The sequence below is a fragment of the Lithobates pipiens genome, unplaced genomic scaffold, assembly GCF_037356315.1.
Source record: "Lithobates pipiens isolate NorthernLeopardFrog02 unplaced genomic scaffold, aLitPip1_a1.2 Scaffold_1, whole genome shotgun sequence".
NCBI lineage: Eukaryota > Metazoa > Chordata > Amphibia > Anura > Ranidae > Lithobates > Lithobates pipiens.
In genome coordinates this window covers 229,355,393-229,369,899 of record NW_027507685.1, presented here as the reverse complement: position 1 = coordinate 229,369,899, position 14,507 = coordinate 229,355,393, and the positions used below count along the sequence as shown (strand labels likewise).

Below are 14,507 nucleotides of genomic sequence, written 5' to 3'. Positions count from 1 at the left end.
GATTGTTAATGACACCCCAATCACAGTCAGCAGATGTGCGTTTTGCTGTGTGACAAAATTTGCTACAAATGAACCAAAACATGAACTGAACAAAACACGACAATCCAAGACTGGAAATGTTCTAGAGATACTTTGGGGTGTTTGTTGTGTGGAGGGCAGCCTGTCCAAGTGACTGGGAAGACCAATGTGTGACGCAAAATAAAAAAGAGACGGATCCATCAAAGTGATAGGAATGATTATCAGTAAAGTCTCTGATGAGTTTGGTGGGGGGGAAGTTGCGGTCGTGTGATCCGGGGATTCCTTCTCCTTCTAGGGCGGAGAAATTGATAAATCTTTGATTTTAGACACAATTGAGTGTTGGGTGGAGTGACACTTGTTGGACATTTCTAGGATTGGATTGTTATGTATTGTATGGTGTGTAGATCGCACACATTGTATGGTGTATTAAACACTCAGTGTTGGACTTTCTCCTATGACATGTAGAAATCCTGAGAACTCTCCCAGTATCGGGGTGCAGGGAGCGGATCACACTGGGGGGTGAAGACTTGGTGGGACACATGTGATGGAAGCAGTCACAGGAAGAGAAGATCTATAGAGGTGACTGATCTCTGAGGAGAACCCCGAGATCCTGGGGGAGGGGAGATTATTCTTACATCACCGCAATACTTACTGATGTGACCAAACAGATCCCGACATCTACACACTGGAAGACATGAATGGACACAGACTGGGATGGACAGACAGATTCTCATAATGAGTCCCTATTGGTGGGATGAGAAGACACACCCACTTCTGGGCCAAGGACTCTCCAGGCTGTATTGGGTCCTATTAGGAGTGGGTGTGGTTTCAGGTGTGGGTGGGTGTGATTATCAGGGAAGTGGGAGGAGTGTGTGATGATGTAGGAGGTGCTGTGTATACAGATAGAATGTATAGAGAGTATACAGAGGATGTATATAATACAATGTATATATATAGTGTGCGCTCACCTCTCCTCTCCAGATCTTCTCTCCCATTGTTGATATGTTTTTTCAGCCATTCTATACATTGATTCTCCAGATAATTCTTCTGTATCTCCCCCTCTCTCACCTCCGGACTGTTCCATTTCTGTGTGGTGATCTGAGCCTCATTCATGGTCGGGATATAGATCCCTCTCTGTGTGTCCAGATACATGAAATCTCTCCCATCATATCCGAACTGTATATACCCCTCAGTGGTGCCGTCATCTCTCAGCTCACAGCCGTACATCACCTGGAAGGAATGGATCCCTGCAGAGAGAAGAGGAAGATGTGACCTGGGATCAGAGGAAGTGATGTGTGTAATATGTGATCACATGACATGTATAGTGTGTATAGTACAGACACTGAGCATCACTCTGTATATTTCTACACTCACCATCCCCCTAATCATCTGTAGAGCGGGGAGAACTACAAGTCCCAGCAATCCCCCCTCAGACACATGCTGAGGAGCAGAGGAAGAGGGATCCGTCATCCTGCTCCCCCCTACCGCTGTGTACAATCACCCCGGGATGGAGAGATAATCCGCCTGAGGAAACCGGTAGTGATGTCCAGTTCATGAACGAATCGTTCTTTTGAATCGGTTCTTTTTAGTGAACTGATTCGTTTGAAACATTTCTCTGCACTCAGTACATAGCAGAGCTGGCAGTGGTAATATGATCCTAGAGTGAGAGAGCTCCGCCCCTCCCTGCAACCAATCAGCTGACTCGAAGCACAGCGACACTCAGGAACTGGATACAAACTGAAAACAAGAGTCAGGAGTGCACAGTACACCGAGGTAAAGAATCATATCAGTTTTTAGAACACAGTACACTGAAAGAACCACGAGTCACCACCAGTAAAACAATACACTAAACCAGGGGTGCCCAACCTTTTGAAGAGTGAGGGCCACTTAAGCGACTTGGTAACTGGGCACGGGCCACAATAAGTGGAGCGGACGGAAGACAGATCAGTGTCCACTCTATATGCAGAGCGGAGATGGACACAGCCCAGTATACTCTGTGGGCCCCCCTATCCGATCCAACCAGCTGGAAGGGGATGGATCCCCTTCTGTTTTTTTTTAGTGGATCCGATTGGAGGTAGGTGGGTGCTAATGGACACAAGTCCATCTATAGAGGTGAATAGAGGGTCCGCGTGGGTTGAACCGATCATGTGAAAGGGGCCTAGGGCTGCTTTCACACTGATATGTGGCAGTTTACCTGCACTGCGGGTGCAGTACAGTGCACCTGTGGCTTTCCTGCAGGTTAGCTGCACTCAGGTATAGCCGGCTGTTGCTGTCCCAGGCAGAATGCATTTGATATCACTCCGCTTGGGAGAAGAGCCGGCACTATACAGGAAGCATCAGCAAATGCGGCTCTGCTCTCTATGCAGCCACTTGCTTCCTCTACCGCTGGCTTCATTTAAAACACTGATGCTCTGGCATGGTGGGTTGGCAACCCATGATTAGGGCTTGAGAACCTGCTATCCCAAAGCAGGAGGTCGCGGGCCACATCAGAAGGCCCGGCGGGCCACATATGGCCCCCGGGCCACTGGTTGGGCACCTCTGCACTAAACCAATGAGGTAGCAGCAGTGATCAGGTGGTACGGACAGCCTAAGGCCCTTTCACACTCGTGCCACTTGTCCTGCGACTTGAGACTGCAAAGTCACATGACAAGTCACACCCCATGATTTCCAACGAGTTCAGTTCATATCTGTGCGACTTCAAAGTAGTTTTTGTACTACTTTTGTCTGACTTTGATGCGACTTGTGGCAGAAACCTCCAGATTACACAGACATTGCTTCAAGTCGTGGCAAAAATCATGGCAAAAGCACTTGACTTTCAAGTCGCACAAGTGTGAAAATAGCCTTAACGATTGGATTTTACTACCAGGGGTACTTCGCCCATGGTAGTGGTAGTAAAATCTGATCATCATTCCTGCGCATGCGCTGTAAAGACTATGGGAAAATCTGAAGGCTGGCAATGTTAACTGTGAAGTTGGCCCGTCAGAATGCAGTTCACATGCACAAAAACCAACTTTTCATTTAGGCTCCATTTCCACTTGTGCAACTTGTCCTGCGACTTTGTACTCTATGATTTCCAATGAGTATTATTCGTATCTGTGCGACTTCAAAGTAGTCCCTGCACTACTTTGGTCCCACTTTGATGCAACTAGAGATCCATAGACCTCTGGAATACACAGGCATTGCTTTAAAGTCACATCAAAATTGCGGCAGAATTGTGCAACTTTCAGGCTGTGTTAGCCTGAAAAGCCAGAAAGTTGCACGATTCTGCCGTGACTTGAAGCAATGCCTGTGTATTCTGGAGGTTTATGGACCTCAAGTCACATTAAAATGGGACCAAAGTAGTGCAGGGACTACTTTGAAGTCGCTGTGACTTGAAGTCGCACAGATATGAATGGTACTCATTGGAAATCGGGTACTTCTTGTCATGCAACTTTGCAGTCCCAAGTCGCAGAACAAGTTGCACAAGTGGAAACAGAGCCTAAATGAAAAGCGGGGTTTGTGTGCATGTGAACTGCATTCTGGGGCAACTTCACAGTTAACATTGCTATCCATCAAATTTGTGGAAACCTAGGCTCAGGGCCGGTTCACACTGCTGCATAGTGCAAAATCGCTTGCGATTTGCACTACAGTGCAAATCACAGGCGATGTCCGTGCAATGCAATTTCAGCCACACAGATAGTATGGCTGAAATCGTTTCACATTCAGACTAAACTCGCACAGGACCCTTTTTTTGGACCGTACCAGAATCGGATCGCATGGCACCCATGCGATCTGATTCATGTCCAAACTGACACTTTGCAGTGCGACATGCAAGCTGAAATGGGGGTGTCATTAACATTGTATGACACTCCCCAGCAGTTCACATATGTCGTTGTGAACTGTTGTGTGAGTCTGGTGCGATACAGGAACCCGTCGTGGAATCGCAGGGTTCCCGCATCGCACAAGTGTGAACCCAGCCTAACACAGCTGTTTGTGTATCACCAAAATTGATGACACTGAGCTAATGTGACAATAGACTTGTGCTCTGCGCCAATCAACTAAATCAAAGTAAACGTCCCCAGGAGGAGCTGCCAACCTTCTGTGTGAATCACTCTTCTGATTCTAATCATTTAATATGATTGAATCAGAGCTTCGGTTCACTTGCTTGTCAGTAGACTCAGCAAGTGAACCGAAGTACCGAAGAATCGATTCATTGAATACGTTCATTTCAGTGAGCAGTTCGAAATGAACCGATTCACCCTAAAGTGGAACTTCCGCTGATCGGAACCCTCCCCCCCTCCGGTCTCACAATTGGCACCTTTCAGGGGGGAGGGGGGTGCAGATACCTGTCAAAGACAGGTATTTACACCCACTTCCGGGCATAGACTCCCGTGGGAGTCTATGCCATTTCCTGTCCTGCCACGCTGTCTGCTGGGACACACACGGGTCCCAGAGACAGCGCAGACAATTCCTATTGCGCTGCGCAACTCGCGCATGCGCAGTAGGGAACCGGGAAGTGAAGCCGATTCGCTTCACTTCCTGATTCCCTCACCTAGAATGGTGGCGGCAACAGCCGAGAGATCGATCGGCCTCAGCTGCCGGCATCGCTGGACCCCGGGACAGGTGAGTGTCCATTTATTAAAAGTCAGCAGCTGTAGTATTTGTAGCTGCTGGCTTTTAATATTTTTTTCTGCAGTACAGTCCCGCTTTAACCACTTGCCGACCAGCGCACGCCGATGTACGTCGGCAGAATGGCACGGGCAGGCAAATGGGCGTACCTGTATGTCCCTTTAAATTTGCCGCCCTGCCATCGGGAGCGTGCCGCCGCCGGCGCGCTCCCACGCTAGTCGGGACCCCCGTGAGTCTGGTCGCAGGACCCGCGGACTCGATCGCTGCGGGCACACCTGCGATCATCTCACGGAGCGGCTGAATGAAGAAATGCCGTTGTAAACAGCATTTCTCCATTATGCCTAGCAACTAGTGACGCTGATCTCTGCTCCATGTGATTGGAGCAGAGATCAGTGTTCAGTAAATGAAAGCCCAACCCCCTACAGTTAGTAACACACCCCTAGGAACACTTAACCCCTACACTGCCACCCACTGGTTAACCCTTTCACTGCCAGTGTCATTTACACAGGAATCACTGCATTTATATAGCAGTGATTATTGTATAAATGACAATGGTCCCAAAAATGTGTCAAAAATGTCCGATGGGTCCCCCACAATGTCGCAGTCACAATAAAAATCGCTGATCGCCGCCATTACTAGTAAAAGAAAAAATAATAAAAAATTATTAATAAAAATGCTATAAAACTATCCCTATTTTGTAAACGCTATAACTTTTGCGCAAACCAATCAATAATCGCTTATGCGATTTTTTTTACCAAAAATATGTAGAAGAATACGTATCGGCCTAAACTGAGGGAAATTTTTTTTTTATATATATATATTTTTGGGGGATATTTATTATACCAAAAAGTAAAAAATAATGCGTTTTTTTCAAAATTGTCGCTCTATTTTTGTTTATAGCGCAAAAAAATAAAAACCGCAGAGGTGTTCAAGTACCACCAAAAGAAAGCTCTATTTGTGGGAAAAAAAGGACGTCAATTTTGTTTGGGAGCCACGTCGCACGACCGCACAATTGTCAGTTAAAGTGATGCAGTGCCGAATAGCAAAAAGTGGTCTGGTCTTTGACCAGCAAAATGGTCCAGTCTGTAAGTGGTTAAAGATCCGAACTTCCTATCACTAGAAACTGGGTCACATGACTGGAAGAACCAATAGGAATGGAGACAAGCAAATCATCTGAGAAATCTGTACAGCTAGGAGATCGCCGAGAAGCTGCTGATCACTGATTGGACGCTCAGAGCTATCAATCACACCAACATCCAATGAAAGGTCTTCATCCAACTTATTAGCTAATGTTTCCCTTCAACCAAACACCAAGTCTGTCAGAGAGAAGAGGAACGTTCCATCTTATAGGAGATGAATCCATTATACAACACTGAGAAATGATAACATTATACAGATAAATGATCAGTCCTGAGAAGGGAAGTGACGGAGTCTGTGCTGATCACCGACCAGGAAAGGTCATACTGAGTGTATACTGTCAGTGCACATAGAGTTCAGGAAATATAAACTCCAATCCTACAGAGATCACTGGAGACTTTATATAGAAATGAGGAGAGGACATTGTGTGTTATCAGAGGTCATCATCTCATACCACCCCCCCTCCCCCATCATCTCATACCATCCCCCCATCATTTCATACCATCCCCCTCCCATCATCTCATACCATCCCCCATCATTTCATACCATCCCCCTCCCATCATCTCATACCATCCCCCATCATCTCATACCATCCCCCTCCCATCATCTCATACCACCCCCTCCCATCATCTCATATGTCCCCCCATCATCTCATACCATCCCCCCATCATCTCATACCACCCCCCATTATCTCATACCACCCCCCATCATCTCATACCACCCCCTCCCATTATCTCATACCATCCCCCCCATCATCTCATACCATCCCCTCCCATCATCTCATACCATCCCCCCATCATCTCATACCACCCCCTCCCATCATCTCATACCACCCCCTCTCATCATCTCATACCATCCCCCATCATCTCATACCATCCCCCTCCCATCATCTCATACCACCCCCTCCCATCATCTCATACGTCCCCCCATCATCTCATACCATCCCCCCCATCATCTCATACCATCCCCTCCCATCATCTCATACCATCCCCCCATCATCTCATACCACCCCCTCCCATCATCTCATACCATCCCCCTCCCATCATCTCATACCATCCCCCATCATCTCATACCATCCCCCTCCCATCATCTCATACCACCCCCTCCCATCATCTCATACGTCCCCCCATCATCTCATACCATCCCCCCCATCATCTCATACCACCTCCCATCATCTCATACCATCCCCCCATCATCTCATACCACCCCCCATTATCTCATACCACCCCCCATCATCTCATACCACCCCCTCCCATTATCTCATACCATCCCCCCATGATCTCATACCATCCCCTCCCATCATCTCATACCATCCCCCCATCATCTCATACCACCCCCTCCCATCATCTCATACCACCCCCTCTCATCATCTCATACCATCCCCTCCCATCATCTCATACCATCCCCCCATCATCTCATACCATCCCCCCATCATCTCATACCACCCCCTCCCATCATTTCCTACCATCCCCCATCATCATCTCATACCCCCCATCATCTCATACCACCCCCCATCATCTCATACCACCCCCTCTCATCATCTCATACCACCCCCCATCATCTCATACCACCCCCCCATCATCTCATACCATCCCCCCATCATCTCATATCATCCCCCATCATCTCATACCACCCCCTCCCACCATCTCATACCACCCCCTCCCACCATCTCATACCACCCCCCATCATCTCATACCATCCCCCCATCATCTCATACCATCCCCCCATCATCTCATACCATCCCCTCCCATCATCTCATACCATCCCCCATCATCATCTCATACCATCCCACCCCATCATCTCATACCACCCCCTCCCATCATCTCATACCACCCCCTCCCATCATCTCATACCACCCCCTCCCATCTCTCTTACCACCCCCCATAATCTCATACCGTCCCCCCCATCATCTCATACTGTCCCCCTCATCATCTCATACAATCCTCCCCCCATCATCTCATACCGTCCCCCCCATCATCTCATACCACCCCCCATCATCTCATACTACCCCCTCCCATCATCTCATACCACCCCCCATCATCTCATACCATCCCCCCATCATCTCATACCACCCCCTCCCATCATCTCATACCATCCCCCCATCATCTCATACCACCCCCTCCCATCATCTCATACCACCTCCCCCATCATTTCATACCACCCCCCATCATCTCATGCCACCCCCCCATCATCTCATACCACCCCCTCCCATCATCTCATACCATCCCCCCATCATCTCATACCACCCCCCCATCATCTCATACCACCCCCTCCCATCATCTCATACCACCCCCTCCCATCATCTCATACCACCCCCTCCCATCATCTCATACCACCTCCCCCATCATCTCATACCATCCCCCCATCATCTCATACCCCCCATCATCTCATACCACCCCCACCATCTCATACCACCCCCCATCATCTCATACCATCCCCCATCATCTCATACCACCCCCTCCCATCATCTCATACCACCTCCCCCATCATCTCATACCACCCCCCCATCATCTCATGCCACCCCCCATCATCTCATACCACCCCCTCCCATCATCTCATACCATCCCCCCCATCATCTCATACCATCCCCCCATCATCTCATACCATCCCCCATCATCTCATACCACCCCCTCCCATCATCTCATACCACCCCCTCCCATCATCTCATACCACCTCCCCCATCATCTCATACCATCCCTCCATCATCTCATACCACCCCCACCATCTCATACCACCCCCCATCATCTCATACCACCCCCTCCCATCATCTCATACCACCTCCCCCATCATCTCATACCATCCCCCCATCATCTCATACCCCCCATCATCTCATACCACCCCCACCATCTCATACCACCCCCTATCATCTCATACCATCCCCCATCATCTCATACCATCCCCCCATCATCTCATACCATCCCCTCCCATCATCTCATACCATCCCCCCCATCATCATCTCATACCATCCCACCCCATCATCTCATACCACCCCCTCCCATCATCTCATACCACCCCCTCCCATCATCTCATACCACCCCCTCCCATCTCTCTTACCACCCCCCATAATCTCATACCGTCCCCCCATCATCTCATACCGTCCCCCCATCATCTCATACAATCCTCCCCCCATCATCTCATAACGTCCCCCCCATCATCTCATACCACCCCCCCATCATCTCATACCACCCCCTCCCGTCAGCTCATACCACCCCCTCCATCATCTCATACCATCCCCCCATCATCTCATACCACTCTCCCCATCATCATCTCTTACCACTCCCCCCATAATGTCATACCATTTCCCCCCCAGCATTAGTAAAGGGTCCTCATTGTAGAGAGGAGATCTGAACACAGAAATATGGAGGCTCCACCCGTCTCCTCTCACTGTCACAATGATACTTTCCTGTCTGTCATGCTGATCCTGAGGATTCAGTACTTTGTGATCACAGAGCTGGCATAGGATTGCAGATCCAGAGCTCTGACATCACTCCGACTTCTAATCCGACTTCTTTTTCCAGGTCAGTGACCCCGAGGATTTCATCTCCACCCCGGGGACACTCGCCATGTCTATCCACCATCAGATGGCAGAGATAAGAGATCTCGAACACTTCTACCATCTAATGTTGGACAATCTATAGGAGAGGGAAGATGGAGCTGGAAGATGAGCGGTGAAGGGAGGAGTGTGACCAGGACACTATCAGAGGGGGGTCAGCAATGGCGGCCCCCATATTTCTACACTGGATTCCTCCCATCCCCCTTCATGGACAAGCCAATCCCTCATCACACCTATTCCTCGGTTCTGTACTCTGGGAAATCCTTCCCATCCTCTGCTGGATTATAGAACACAACTACCTGATCTGTCATCTCTCAGTCTGATCTGATGATGTCACAAGTCATGGAGGCGGAGTAATGCTCATCTGCTGGCCACTTACCTCTGTACAGTGACAGGATCCTCCACACAGCACTGGCCACTTACCTCTGTACAGTGACAGGATCCTCCACACAGCACAGCACTGACACCTGCTGCAGATCACAAGGGCAGTGCAATCTGAACTCAGTGCGGGAAATGCAAACGGATTGCTGTTTTCTGAGCCACGTTCTGGTGTGAGCCCGGAGCTTATTGAGCCCTTACTGAAAGCTGCACTAATATTCTTCATCAACTACCAAGAAATAGTTCTACATTATCATTTCTCCAAATCCATCCATTCCCAATCCATGCACAAGAAGCTATTATACAATAAGATATAGTGGGTTGTATTTAAAAAAAATGCTATATGAATGTCACAAGCACAACCATCAAACAATCCCTAATATGTGTGTTTTATGATCATCAGCTCCACCTAGTGGCCATAATATAGCATTTTCCTGTTTGAGGTATTTAAGGAAAATACTGCATATTATGGACACTAAATAGAACTGATGATCATAGGAAGTAAACATATAAGACACAATAATGAGGGATTATTCGTGATGGTTGTGCAAATGCTTGTGACATTTGGGAAGCAGTTTAAAAAAACAAAAACAGAATGTAAAGTGTTTAGGAAAAACATAAATTACAGAATATTTTCAACCATCCCTGGAATGTTGTTTTGCAGATACATTTGTCATATTAAGAAAAAAAAAGTCCTAATGTTTTATCGTGTATTCGTCACGCTGCAATGTTAAAAATTCTTTCATGAAGCGCATTCTCTTGTTCTTTACAATGCTGCAAGAAGGAACTTTTTTTGATGCTCATAGTAACACACACTTCTCCTGAACGTATTTCCTGACTCTTTTTTGCTCATTTCGGCAATACAATTTTTGAATTTGTCACATCTACACAATTTTATTTTTTGTTTATTCTTTTTTGGCTGCATTTTTTTTCATAAACATCTCCTTTTTTGACAGTTTGCTCATCTTTCCATTTTTTGGGGTGTGTTTTGTGTGTAAACTTACCACAACAACATTATTATATTTTTTAGATTTTCTTTATTAACCACTTGCCGACCGCCGCACGACGATATACGTCGGCAGAATGGCACGGGCAGGCATATGGGCGTATATATAAGTCCCTGCCTGCCCGCGGGTGGGGGGCCCGATCGGGCCCCCCCCCGGTGCCTGCGGCGGTCGGCATTCCGTCGAGAGCGATCCGGGATGAGGGGGCGGCCATTCATTCATGGCCACCCCCTCGCGATCGCTCTCGACGAATGGAAATCCCCGGTGACATCACTTCCTCTCCTGTAATGTAAACACAGGAGAGGAAGTGATGTATTCTCTCCTCCGTGTCGGTAGTTTTCGTTCCGACACGGAGGAGAGCGGATCGGTGAGTTGCACCAACACTCTACACACACAGTAGAACATGCCAGGCACACTCACACCCCCCCTTTACCCCCCGATCACCCCCCCAATTACCCCTGCCCCCCAGTCACAGTGACACCAATGTCATTTTTTTTTTTTTTTTTTTGCATTGGTGTCATTTGTGACTGTAATAACTGTTAGGGCAGTTAGAGTTAGCCCCCTTTAGTTCTAATGTGCCCCCCTAACCCCCCCCAATAAAGGTTTAACCCCGTGATCACCCCCCGTCGCCAGTGTCACTAAGGCTGGGTTCACATTGCAGCGGTTTATGAGAACGAATGTGATTCGCACCGCACTGCAGTGCAAATCACATCCGATCTCTGTGCGATTCGAGTTCAGCCATTCGCCGCACCCGCCGCACCCGCCACACCCGCCGCACCCGCCGCAAATTCGCACGGGACCCTTTTTTTGGCCCGCAGCAGAATCGGATCGCATGGGTGTTCACACCATGCGATCCGAGTTTGCAGATCGCACTGTGATATGCGAACTGATCTGGGGGTGTCAGTAACATTTCACTGACACTCCCAGCAGTTCGCATAGGGCAGTGTGAACTGCCGCCGGGAGGCATGCGATGCGGGAACCCGCCGCGGATTCGCGGCGTTTCCGCATCGCTCCAGTGTGAACCCAGCCTAATAAGCGATCATTTTTCTGATCGCCGTATTAGTGTCACAGGTGACGCTAGTTAGGCAGGTAGGTATTTAGGTTCGCCGCAGCTTTTTATAGCGCCAGGGACCCCCATATACTACCGCATAAAGCCCCCTGATTGCCCCCTAGTTAACCCTTTCACCTGTGATCACCATATAACTGTTACAGGTGACGCTGGTTGGTTAGTTATTTTTTTATAGTTTCAGGGCACCCGCCATTTATTACCTAATAAAGGTTTAACCCCCTGATCACCCGGCGGGTGTCATTTGTGACTAATAACTGTTAGGGCAGTTAGGGTTAGCCCCCTTTAGTTCTAAGGTACCCCCCTAACCCCCCCAATAAAGGTTTAACCCCGTGATCACCCCCCGTCGCCAGTGTCACTAAGGCTGGGTTCACATTGCAGCGGTTTGAGAACGGATGTGATTCGCACCGCACTGCAGTGCAAATCACATCCGATCTCTGTGCGATTCGAGTTCAGCCATTCGCCGCACCCGCCGCACCCGCCGCAAATTCGCACGGGACCCTTTTTTTGGCCCGCAGCAGAATCGGATCGCATGGGTGTTCACACCATGCGATCCGAGTTTGCAGATCGCACTGCGATATGCGAACTGATCTGGGGGTGTCAGTAACATTTCACTGACACTCCCAGCAGTTCGCATAGGGCAGTGTGAACTGCCGCCGGGAGGCATGCGATGCGGGAACCCGCCGCGCATTCGTGGCGTTCCCGCATCGCTCCAGTGTGAACCCAGCCTAATAAGCGATCGTTTTTCTGATCGCTGTATTAGTGTCACAGGTGACGCTAGTTAGGCAGGTAGGTATTTAGGTTCGCCGCAGCTTTTTATAGCGCCAGGGACCCCCATATACTACCGCATAAAGCCCCCTGATTGCCCCCTAGTTAACCCTTTCACCAGTGATCACCATATAACTGTTACAGGTGACGCTGGTTGGTTAGTTATTTTTTTATAGTTTCAGGGCACCCGCCATTTATTACCTAGTCTCACTAGTGTACCCCTAAATTTAGGGGTGTCTACTTTCCAAAATGGGGTCATTTGGGGGGGGTTTGTGCCATCTTGGCATTTTATGGCCTTCAAAACTGTAACGCCCTTAGAAAGCCTGAAGGCGGTGCTTGGTTTTCGGGGCCCCGTACGCGGCTAGGCTCCCAAAAAGTCCCACATATGTGGTATCCCCGTACTCAGGAGAAGCAGCAGAATTTATTTTGGGGTGTCATTTCACATATGCCCATGGCATGCGTGAGCAATATATCATTTAGTGACAACTTTGTGAAAAAAAAAAAAAAAAAAAAAAAGTTTGTAATTTTCCCGCAACTTGTGGCAAAATATAAAATATTCCATGGACTCAACATGCCTCTCAGCAAATAGCTTGGGGTGTCTACTTTCTAAAATGGGGTCATTTGTGGGGGTTTTGTGCCATCTTGGCATTTTATGGCCTTCAAAACTGTAATAGGTAGTGAGAAGTGAACTCAAAAATGTACGCCCTTAGAAAGCCTGAAGGCGGTGCTTGGTTTTCGGGGCCCCGTACGCGGCTAGGCTCCCAAAAAGTCCCACATATGTGGTATCCCCGTACTCAGGAGAAGCAGCAGAATTTATTTTGGGGTGTCATTTCACATATGCCCATGGCATGTGTGAGCAATATATCATTTAGTGACAACTTTGTGAAAAAAAAAAAAAAAAAAAAAAGTTTGTAATTTTCCCGCAACTTGTGGCAAAATATAAAATATTCCATGAACTCAACATGCCTCTCAGCAAATAGCTTGGGGTGTCTACTTTCTAAAATGGGGTCATTTGTGGGGGTTTTGTGCCATCTTGGCATTTTATGGCCTTCAAAACTGTGATAGGTAGTGAGAAGTGAACTCAAAAATGTACGCCCTTAGAAAGCCTGAAGGCGGTGCTTGGTTTTCGGGGCCCCGTACGCGGCTAGGCTCCCAAAAAGTCCCACATATGTGGTATCCCCGTACTCAGGAGAAGCAGCAGAATTTATTTTGGGGTGTCATTTCACATACGCCCATAGCATGTGTGAGCAATATATCATTTAGTGACAACTTTGTGTAAAAAAAAAAAAAAAAAATTTTTTTTTGTCATTATTCAATCGCTTGAGGCAAAAAAATAAAATATTCAATGGGCTCAACATGCCTCTTATCAATTTCCTTAGGGTGTCTACTTTCCAAAATGGGGTCATTTGGGGGGGTTTTGTACTGCCCTGCCATTTTAGCACCTCAAGAAATGAGATAGGCAGTCGTAAACTAAAAGCTGCGTAAATTCCAGAAAACGTACCTTAGTTTGTAGATGTGACAACTTTTGCGCAAACCAATAAATATACAATTATTGACTTTTTTTTTACCAAAGACATGTGGCTGAATACATTTTGGCCTAAATGTATGACTAAAATTGAGTTTATTGGATTTTTCTAATAACAAAAAGTAGAAAATATCATTTTTTTTCAAAATTTGCGGTCTTTTTACGTTTATATCGCAAAAAATAAAAATCGCAGAGGCAATCAAATACCATCAAAAGAAAGCTCTATTTGTGGGAAGAAAAGGACGCAAATTTTGTTTGGGTACAACATTGCATGACCGCGCAATTACCAGTTAAAGCAGCGCAGTGCCAAAGTGTAAAAAGACCTCTGGTCATTTACCAGCAAAATGGTCCGGTCTGAAAGTGGTTAATCTACAGGAGGTTGTTTAGTGTTGGTACCCCTTGTTATTCATTTCACTTTTTTTTGGAAATGTACCTGCCTGCTCACAAATA

General features: G+C 47.7%; 1 protein-coding gene across 2 annotated transcripts in view; it reads right to left on the bottom strand.

The window, feature by feature from the left end:
- LOC143984130 (class I histocompatibility antigen, F10 alpha chain-like) overlaps window positions 1-14,507 on the bottom strand; it is a 174,296-nt gene that overhangs the window by 48,235 nt on the left and 111,554 nt on the right. For both annotated transcript variants that reach the window (XM_077484443.1, XM_077484449.1), the window contains exon 3: window positions 987-1,265. In XM_077484443.1, the coding sequence (XP_077340569.1) occupies window positions 987-1,265 (279 nt within the window). The remainder of the gene's footprint in view (window positions 1-986; window positions 1,266-14,507) is intronic.